Raw genomic sequence first — 10,744 nt, 5'->3', positions numbered from 1 at the left:
GATATGTTATTATTATGAAAAAAGAATTAAGAAAGTACTCAGTCTCATTGCTTGAATATAATTTGAGAAATAGATTTGAACTGGTAAATGGGAAGTTAGAGTCATGTAAAATACTTGGAAAACCATTCTTGATCCCTCAAGAAGAAAGTTACATGTGTTCTCACATTATTCATAGTGAAATAGAGTTGGTACAAAAGGAAACTAATAATAGTAATAAAAATTGGAAATGAGTCAACAATTTCCCCTTGACAGACGGTTCATCAAATTTATTATTTAAAAATAAAAGGGTTAGTCCATTAATTTCACCACTTAATGTTTTTTTTTAATTTTAATTCTAATAAGTGGCAAGAAATGGGCACATATATTAGTTTAAATATTAATTGGAACTCCACCACAGTCCTCACTACCAGCGGCTGACACAGTAGTAGTTCGTAATATATTAGTAATAAATACTCCTGTTAAAAATAATTGCATTGCAATTGCAAACAGCTTTCTCTCTCTCTCTCTCTCAAAAAAAAAGTGCAAAGTCCCTTAAGTGGGATAGAAAAGAGAGTTTGAACTCTGAATATAAAGCAAAAACAAACAAAACAAAAAAAAAATCTTCTTCTTTCTATTTACATAATTTCCACTACCTCCACTTTCCTTTTTTTCCTCTTCCTTCTGCCTCAAAGGTTTGCTTTTTCCTCTCATTCATCACTTTTGTGAAGTACCCTTCTTCTTTGTTTAGCAATATTTAGCAGTTATATGTTGTTTGATCTTGATTCTTGATTCTTGTTGCTGAGAAATGAGATATCTTGATGCTAAAAATGTATAGTTTCAAAAATATGTTGCAACTTGGTATAATCTTTTTCTTTTTAGGACTTTCTTTACAAGTTCAGTCCCAAAATCCAAACTTTATATGTAATCCAAATGATTTCAAAGCTTTAAAGGATTTTGTGAACAGTTTAGAAACAGTTGTTGATTTTTGGGATATTAGAAATTCAACAAATTGCTGTAAATGGGTGGGTATTACTTGTAATTCTTCATCCTCTTCCAATATTGGGAGGGTGGTGAAATTGGAGCTTGGAAAAAGAAGGCTAAATGGGAAACTTTCTGAATCTTTAGGCAATTTAGATCAGCTCAGAACTCTTAATCTCACTCACAATTTCCTTAAAGGTTCTGTCCCTTTTAAACTATTGCATTTGCCTAATTTGGAGGTGTTAGACTTGAGCAATAATGATTTATGTGGCGTGTTTCCTGATAGCATAAACTTGCCTTCACTCAAATCTTTCAATATATCTGATAATTCCTTTCAAGGGTCAGTTCCTTTGGGTATTTGTAAAAACTCAACAAGAGTTTCTGTTATTAAAATGGGGTTCAATCATTTTATTGGCAGTCTTCCAACAGGAATTCAGAGTTGTGGTTCATTAGAACATCTTTGCCTTGGCTCTAACCTTCTTTCTGGTAGTTTACCTGTTGAACTGTTTAAGCTTTCAAGATTGACTGTATTGTCTCTTCAAGAGAATCGGTTCGACGGGCAGCTTAGCAGCCTGATTGGTAACCTTTCTAACTTGGTTCATTTGGATATTTGTTCAAATGGATTCTCAGGAAATATACCAGATGTGTTTCATAGCTTAAGGAATTTAACTTATTTCTCAGCTCATTCAAATAGGTTTTTTGGTAAAATACCTACTTCATTGGCAAATTCTGGGAGTATTACTTCTCTTAGTTTGAGGAATAATTCTTTAGGGGGTACCATTGAGCTTAATTGTTCGGCCATGATTAGTCTTGTTTCTCTTGATCTGGCTACTAATGGTTTCATAGGGTCAGTTCCTGATAATCTTCCTTACTGTCCAAAGTTGCAAACTATCAATCTTGCTAGAAACAATTTCGTCGGACAAATTCCAGAAAGTTTCAAGAATTTTCATAGCCTTTCATCCCTTTCAGTCTCGAACAACAGTATCCATAACATTGATGCTGCTCTTAGAATTTTACAGAACTGCAAGAACTTAACTACTTTGGTTCTTACTTTGAACTTTCGAGATGAAGAGTTGCCTACAGATCCTAGCCTGCAGTTCAATGAGCTGAAAGCTCTCATTATTGCCAATTGCAGGCTCACCGGATCAGTTCCTCAGTGGTTGAGAAATAGCTCAAAGATGCAACTGTTGGATTTGTCGTGGAACCGTTTGATGGGAACACTTCCACCTTGGATTGGAGACTTCAAGTTTCTATTCTATATGGATTTGTCAAACAATTCATTAACAGGGGAGATTCCAAAAGAAATTACTGGATTGCAAAGCCTAATCTCTGGCCCTATTTGGATGAATGAACCATCGCCAGATTTTCCCTTTTTCTTGAAAAGAAATGTAAGTGTTAAAGGGCTGCAGTATAATCAGATTTTTAGCTTCCCTCCAACACTGGAACTAGGTAACAACTTTTTCACTGGAGCAATTTGGCCAGAATTTGGAAATCTGAAAAGGTTACATGTTTTGGATCTGAAAAGCAACAATTTATCCGGGGCAATACCAGGTGGCCTGTCTGGTATGACAAGCATAGAGATTTTGGATTTATCTCGCAACAATCTGATTGGCAAAATACCCTCCTCTTTAGTGAAATGCAGCTTTCTGTCAAAGTTCAGTGTTGCTTATAATAAACTCTCTGGGGAAGTTCCTACTGGAGGCCAGTTCGCAACATTTTCAAATTCAAGCTTTGAGGGCAATCCAGGACTCTGTGGTGAACATAGTACTACTCCCTGTCAAAATGCCAACCAAATTCCCAGTGGTTCGGCTGCAAGAGGAAAAAGACGCAAAGGAACTGTCATTGGCATGGGTATTGGCATTGGTCTTGGAACAGCTTTTCTTCTAGCTCTTATGTACTTGATTGTTGTGCGGGCAGGCAGTTGTAAAGTTGTTGATCCAGAAAAGGAGCCGGATGCTTCTAACAAGGATCGGGAAGACTTAGGCTCAAGTCTGGTGATATTTTTCCATAACAAGGACAACAATAAACAGATGTCACTTGATGACCTTTTGGCGTGTACTGACAATTTTGATCAATCAAATATTGTTGGTTGTGGGGGTTTCGGTTTGGTCTACAAGGCCATCCTTCGTGATGGTAGGAAAGTTGCTATCAAGCGGCTTTCAGGTGACTATGGGCAGATGGAAAGAGAATTCCAAGCTGAAGTTGAATCGCTTTCAAGAGCTCAGCATCCAAATCTTGTTCATCTTCAAGGATATTGCAAGTACAGAACCGACAGGCTTCTAATTTATTCCTACATGGAGAATGGAAGCTTGGATTATTGGTTGCATGAGAAAGTTGACGGACCTGCTTTGTTAGACTGGGATATGAGGCTTCAGATTGCTCAAGGGGCAGCACGAGGGCTTGCGTACTTGCACCAAGCGTGTGAGCCTCATATCCTACACCGAGATATAAAGTCAAGTAACATTCTTCTTGATGAAAATTTTGAAGCACACTTGGCTGATTTTGGTCTAGCTAGGCTTATTCTGCCCTATGACACTCACGTGACGACTGATGTTGTTGGAACATTAGGGTATATACCTCCTGAATACGGCCAAGCTTCTGTAGCTACATATAAAGGGGATGTGTATAGCTTTGGTGTTGTTCTTTTGGAGCTTCTTACAGGCAAAAGACCGATGGATCCGTGCAAGCCTAGAGCAAGCCGAGATCTAATCTCTTGGGTGATACAATTGAAGAAACAAAAGAGAGAAACTGAAGTGTTTGATCCTTTGGTATACAACAAGCAGCATGCGCAAGAAATGTTATTGGTTTTTGAAATTGCTTGCCTTTGTTTGCATGAATCTCCTAAAATAAGGCCTTCCTCTCAGCAGTTAGTTACTTGGCTCGACAACATAAACACACCACCTGGTGTTCATGTGTTTTAAGAGGGAATTTCTTGCCCTGTACGACGATATACCTTTGCATTCATTTTTCAAGGAGTTGATAACTTATATTTTCAGCGGATTTCCTGCACATATGGCAATGGATTCTGGTGTAAATATTTGTCCTCAAGAATGAAGGGATTAGTGATGAGAGTCTTGACAGATATCTCATACATTGCAAATGTTTTACTTTCCCTATTTGTAATTTTCTGGAATTGAAGAATATATATATATATATATATATATATATTCTTCTCAAACATGTACAAATAACATTGTCTTTCTTTTTTTTTGGTAATTACAAATAACATTGTGAATTTTTGGCCATCTTATCTTACTTAGTAATAGATGGACACATCAGTTTATTCCCTCTGCATACTTTTCAATTTTTGTCATTTATATCCGCATAACTAATAGCATCTAACATACAAGTCTTCGTGATTTCTATCCTCTTGTTTAGCAACGCCAATTTTGTATGGTATATATCTTGCTCACATTATTGATCTCAAGCTAGATAAAGACGAAAGGTTGTGCTCACATTACCGGTTTCAAGGGGACAAATGAGGAGGGTCGCAGTAGGCTGACAACCCCGGCGTAAAACTAATTAATATATGTTGGATCCTCAAAATATAGAATATATATATAGAGAGCTTAAATAAAGCGAAAGAGTCGTTGGAAAATTACACTGTATATACAACATTAGTTTATTTATTTATTTATTTATATATAGTAGATGTTCATCTCTTTGTTCTTTTTCTTATTTTTTCCTCATCTTCGTTTTTTTTCTTCTATTGATCTGCACACTGACGGCCTCATGAAATAAAATTCCATTTGAAAGACATGTTGTCTTTTGTCCCCTATTTTTGGGGTCAAGAGGCGTTTCAGTTGACCAAATAGATATATAAACTAAGTTTCAGTTATATATTATTATTTCCCCATTAAAGTCAGAAATTTCTAATGGGAAACAGAATAATGACCAGAAGGAAGAAAAACTTGTTGGTTGGGTCCTACAATTAGTCAAAATTTTCCATTTTTCTCCCAATGGTGAAAACTAGTGGTTGAACAAATCAACAACTCTGATTAGTAGTAATTTTTATAACTGAACATATTATTTATCGATTCTGTAGTTTATTTATAATTTCAATTTTAGTAATATTCCTTTCCGTTAACATTTGTCTTAATCTAGCATTTAATATGTTACGCCCTTTTTTTTAAGCATGTAACTAATTAGAATTTTTTCTCTTTTATTTTAGAAACGAATTTAATAGAAATGTAGTCACTTTAGGATATCCTTAAAATAAATGAGGCGAGCCTCGCCAAACAAAGACGCACAAACTGCGGGGCCCTCAATAGATGTTAATAATTACTTAGATTTCGGGAGTGGCCATTTAGCGAACTTCACGGCTTTCCCCAATGATAATAACGCGTTAGACTCTTTAGACGCGATTTTAATTAAATCACATGCTTAAATTCGGGTGCGCATTTATGTGACCCAAATCCAAATCTCAACGGAGTCGGAACGTATTAACAACCACGGGTGCATTGATTGTGACGTGGTTCGAGATGCATTTTCACGACGTTGCAATTCTATTAAAAAATAATAATAAAAACGGTTTAAACTTAATAAAAGCACACAAGTCATAACATGTATAAAAATCAGATATTTAGCCATTACAACAATTTAAGCGACCGTGCTAGAACCACGAGATTCGGGGGTGCCTAACACCTTCCCTCGGGTCAACAGAATTCCTTACTTAGAATTTCTGGTTCGCAGACTTTTATTTGGAAAGTCGAATATTTTCCTCGAATTGGGATTCAAGATAAACCGGTGACTTGGGACACCAAAAGCCAAACCTTTCCCAAGTGGCGACTCTGAATTAAATAAATAATTCCATTTCGAATATTGTCACTTAAATTGGAAAAACTCCCTCACGCATTTATCCTCCGGGGTAGGCGCGCAAAAAGGAGGTGTGACAGCTCTGGCGACTCTGCTGGGGACGAACCCAGAACTTCGGTTCAGGGTTCAAGAATTCGAGCTTAGAATAACCGTTATAGTTTGGCTTGTTTTATCTGATTTTTACATGTTGAGCCTAATGTGCTAAATGCCGCTTTTACCGCTTTGATATTGTTTGGACTGTATATAAATTGCTACAAAACCCTCCTCTCTCTGAGTCTTCTAAATCATCTGGGAAGTGTGCACTTCGTGTGACTTCTTTTCGGTTAGAGTCTTATCCCAATTTTAGAATGAGGTTCGGACAAGTTGCAAAGCCGGTGAAGCTTCTGTATTCCCGGTACGCTGCCGCCCCTCGGCTCGAGCTGTCCGCTCGGGTAAGCCAGGTCTAGAACAATAAACCCAGGTTTTTAAACCTAATATAACAAGCCTCATGTCGGATCCCTAGTAGGAACGTTTGTTTGCATCATGTGCATTTGGCCTTGGAGACTCAACACAGGAGTTGGGTCTGTCTAGGACAGGTACCCAAATGAAAAGACCATCCTGATGCATCTTACGTGCTATTTGTGCATCTTTTTGTTTCGGCTTGCATGTTGACCGACTTTCTAGAACAAAATAAATAATAATAAAATAAAATAAAAATAAATAATAATAATATAGGAGTGAGAGGTAGGTATTTAGAAAATTCCGAAATCTCCAAATGAGCCAAAGTTTTCAACTGCCATGTTCTGTCAAAACAGGCGAACTACGCAGGTCTGATTCTCACCGGATGTGAGATACGTAGGCAAACCTCATCGGTTCCGGCCCATAATTTTTTTTTTAAAAAAATCCAAAAATATTTTCCATTACTTGCTTCTTTAGACCCTAATTGTTAAAAATAAAAAAAATAAAATATATATATATATATATATATATATATATATATATATATATATATATATATATACAAAAAATATATATTTTTTCGACTAAATATCCAAAAAATATTTTTATTCTTTCAAAATTGGAAAGGAAATTCAAAATTCAAAAATATGTCATTTTTTAGAAGCATTTCTTCCATTAAGAAGGGTCCAACTTCATTTTTGTAAAAGTAGCCCAAAAGAACAAATTTTTTGTCTTTGATTGTAAATAAGAAGGTGATGTCATTCTTGTCTAAAATAGTTGAATGTCCCCAAAAGGACGTCGGAAGGCCGTTTTTGTAAGAACAGCCACTTTAGTAGTTTTTTTTAAGGTTTTGGCCATTTAACAAACACAACCTTAAAATCTTCTTTCCCGAAGTGCTGAAAGGCCGTATTTGCAAAGCCAGATTTTTTTTATATGAAATTTTGATAACCTTTTCTTGAGTCCAAATGAGTCATAACCTTTTAAATTAAATCACCCTAATAAATGTGCAGGATGAGCACAGATGAAAATGAACCCTTCCCAGCTCTTGAAGAGATCCCCTTACAACTCCACATGTGGTGGAATGACCTAGGAAAAGGTAGCCGAGGAACTGTGATAAAAGTTTTGGGTGGTCTTGTCGGACTTTTTAACATCAAGCCAAGATTGGACGTTATTGAAGCCTTGATACCTTTTTGGGATCCGACTCGCAATGTGTTTCGCTTTTCTAATTTTGAGCTCACACCCACGCTAGAGGAAATTGCGGGTTACGCCGGCCTTAGCGGAAACTTTAGAAGTCGGTACCCGGTGTCACCGAGACCAGTATCTCCTCACAAGTTTCTGGATATGTTGAGTATTAGCCGGGATATTCAGGATGGGAATTTATCTGAAGGGTTTTGCACTTTCCATTTCCTGTACCAACGTTATGGCGATCCCCAAGGTTTCGAAGCACCAAATACTGGTCTGACCCATGCTGGAAATAAAGATAAATGTGAGGCAAGGCGGGGTTTGGTTTTTATAGTAGCATTCTTGGGTGTTATAATATGTCCGCGAAAAGACGGCAACATAGAATTGGGCCTCGTGGGAATGGTTGATGTCGCAATCAAGAAAGCTAATGGCACATTAGTTCCCCTAATCCTATCTGAGATTTACCGAGCCTTGACCATCTGTCGAGAAGGGGGAAAATTCTTCCAAGGCTGCAACTTACTACTATAACTGTGGATACTGGAACATCTCTGCCACCGTGTCGGGTATATGAACTACGGCATGACCGGTTTGGATTGCATCAAAGAATTTGAAAGTCGAGTGGCGGGGGTTGAATTTCCAGAGGGTACCGAAGCTTGGTTTGCCCGTTTGATTTCTTTAACTTCGAATAAAATTGAGTGGACGTTTGGATGGCTCCCTGCCACCGAAGTCATATACATGTCAGCTAAAGTGTGCTACTTTCTCCTAATGGGCATCCGGAGCATTCAACCATATGCTCCTTACAGGGTTTTGCGCCAACTGGGAAGATTTCAAACCGTCCCCCATGACGAAGATTTGAGTATACATGTTGTCGAATTGGGCCCTAAGGCTGTATTTCCAGAAGGAGGAGTTCGCCAAGTTTGGAATGAGTGCAGATTTCTCGAACCCAAGACTATGGTGCGGGATCTAGCTAGAGGTGAGGTGGACCCCAATTATATGGTTTGGTTTGGCAAAAGATTTCAAATTCCTCGAGAGCCCGAGAGACCTGCTAAGAGACCTCATGTCCAACAATTCACTAACGACTCGCAGGAGCAGTGGGGCTGGTTGGCAAAAGAAGAAAGCTATAGGGCTAAGATAAGTAAATTAGAGGGACAAATCAGGGACCTCAAATTTGGCCACAGTATCCAAGCTGCCGCAGATGAAGGGGAAAAGAAAAAGCTAACTCAGGAAAACGAAGCTCTCAAAGCTCAAATCCATAAAATGAGAATAGCTGCTAGAAACCCGGAAAGAAGCCGGGCAGATGAAAGGCTTATAAGCGGTCTGAGAAAGAAAGTACTTGAGTGTCAAGATGACCTAGAAAAATCTGAGGCTAGTCTAGCAAAAGTCCGAGCACAATTGGCAGAGAATGCAGAAGGGCGGGCAGAGTTTGTGCGACAAATGAAAAAAAAAATATGAGGGGACAATCGCCAACTTAAAGAGAAAGCTAATCACCCTTGAAAATGAGGCGGTCAAACAGGCCAGGAATTTTAAAGCCGACAGGGAACATTGTTATGCTTTGATGGCCCAAATGGACAAAGATATCCAATAATTGCGGAATCAAAATCACCATGACACTCAAGTGTTGGAAGCCCGGAGTCAGCAAATCGGGCGTTTACTTCAGGAAAAGGGTATTGTCCGAGAGAGGGTTAGAGCCATTGCCGACTACATCGTCATGAAATGTCACGCATGTGAGGATATGACTCAGACCACTTTCTTCGTTGCTATAATGACATTTGTCAGCCAGATAATGAATGATTTGAGGCGGCTTTAATGGGATCTTGCACGTAGGCCCGTGAGACCGAATGATGTCCCACGGGCCCCAGGAGTCGAAGCATCGATGTATTCATGATTTTTCACTTATTGAGTCTGTATTTTGGAAATTATTTTTTTAGGCTGTTGGTAGTTTTAAAATTCCAAGAAAATGAGCAGTTTGAAGTCTTTGTAATAGAAAGTTTAGGAGTTTATTAATGAAAATTTGAAAATTTCCAAAAAATTGTTTCTTTTTCGCACTTGTTTTCTTGAACTACGTAATGATCTGATTCACGCGGCATCGTGATACGTAGGTAATCCTCATCGGATCCGGTCATATTTTTAACTTCAAATAAGAAAAAAAAATGGAAAGAAAAAGAAAATTGGAAAAAATAAGCAGAGCCGGGATGAAACATGCAGCCGTTGCGAAACATATAGAAACATATTTAACTGTATAGGTGCATCACACCCCAACGTGCGATTTCCTATGTGTTAAATGCTTCAAACTAACTGGTTTGTTGTCTTCCAATTCAGAGGTTCTATAGTAAGGTGGTTGGTTTTGTGGTAGTCTGGCTTCACATTCATACTTCACAAGGTCAAAAGGAAGCGTTGAAATGTCTTCGGAAATTCCTCTGCCAACAGTTCCTATTCCAGAGGATAGTCCGATCTCGGCCATCACAATTTCTGAGTCAGCAACGGCTGAGGAAAATAGAATTCTGCGTTTCCGCATGATGGAAATGTGGGACGCCTGGGCCAATGGAAAAGAACCGCCAAGTGCGATCCCTGGATTCCCTGAGCTTTTCCCCAGGGAAAGTGGGACCTCCAACATCCCCATAAGTTATCCAAATAACCCACTGGGGTATCCCACCATTTCAGCCCACTTTGCTGGAACACCTTCTGAGTCTCGCCCCCAGGTTTTAGCTTCAAGCACGACTTCAAACATATTCACCGCGCCACCTTGTTCAGCTACGACACAACCTGCTTTACCCAGGCCTAACTTTGATTCATCTTCCTTCACATTTCAAGCACCATCTTTTCAAGTGGAACTTCCTCAGTTTCCTACTTATACTTACCCTCAACCACCCCAATTTGAGTTCGCTGCGGGGCAAGAAAAGCCACCAAAACTCCCGAGCAAAAAGAGATTGTGAGGAAGATGAGGAGTATGGAACAGAGTCTCAAAAGCATACAAGGCTTGAGCGGACAGAAAAGTGTATCCTATGCCGATTTATGCATGTTCCCTCATGTACACCTACCATTGAGATTCAAAACCCCAAAATTTGAGAAGTACGATGGGCATGGTGATCCTATTGCTCATCTCAAGAGATATTGCAATCAGCTGCGAGGAGCCGGTGGAAAGGAAGAACTATTCATGGCCTATTTCGGAGAAAGTCTGGTTGGCATCGCATCTGAGTGGTACATGGACCAGGATATATCCCGCTGGCACATCTGGGATGATCTTGCTAGAGATTTTGTCAGGCAGTTCTAGTACAACATTGATATTACTCCAGATAGGAACTCATTGACAAACTTGAAAAAGAAATCCTCAGAAAGCTTCCGAGAGTACGCA

General features: G+C 38.8%; 1 protein-coding gene across 1 annotated transcript; it reads left to right on the top strand.

Moving 5' to 3' along the window:
* The first annotated feature begins 542 nt into the window (after positions 1 to 542).
* LOC107811761 (phytosulfokine receptor 1-like) lies at positions 543 to 4,251 on the top strand. Its single transcript, XM_016636751.2, has one exon. It carries the CDS (start codon positions 798 to 800, stop codon positions 3,876 to 3,878), a length of 3,081 nt encoding a protein of 1,026 aa, XP_016492237.1. The 5' UTR covers positions 543 to 797; the 3' UTR covers positions 3,879 to 4,251.
* The last annotated feature ends 6,493 nt before the right edge of the window (positions 4,252 to 10,744 follow it).

This window comes from Nicotiana tabacum, chromosome 18, assembly GCF_000715075.1.
Source record: "Nicotiana tabacum cultivar K326 chromosome 18, ASM71507v2, whole genome shotgun sequence".
Taxonomy (NCBI): Eukaryota; Viridiplantae; Streptophyta; class Magnoliopsida; order Solanales; family Solanaceae; genus Nicotiana; species Nicotiana tabacum.
Note: the sequence above shows the minus strand (reverse complement) of the source record. Positions and strands in the feature narration are given on the sequence as shown.

Coding starts and splice junctions, on each gene's coding strand:
- LOC107811761 (XM_016636751.2), top strand. CDS start 798: ATGCTAAAAATGTATAGTTTCAAAAATATGTTGCAACTTGGTATAATC.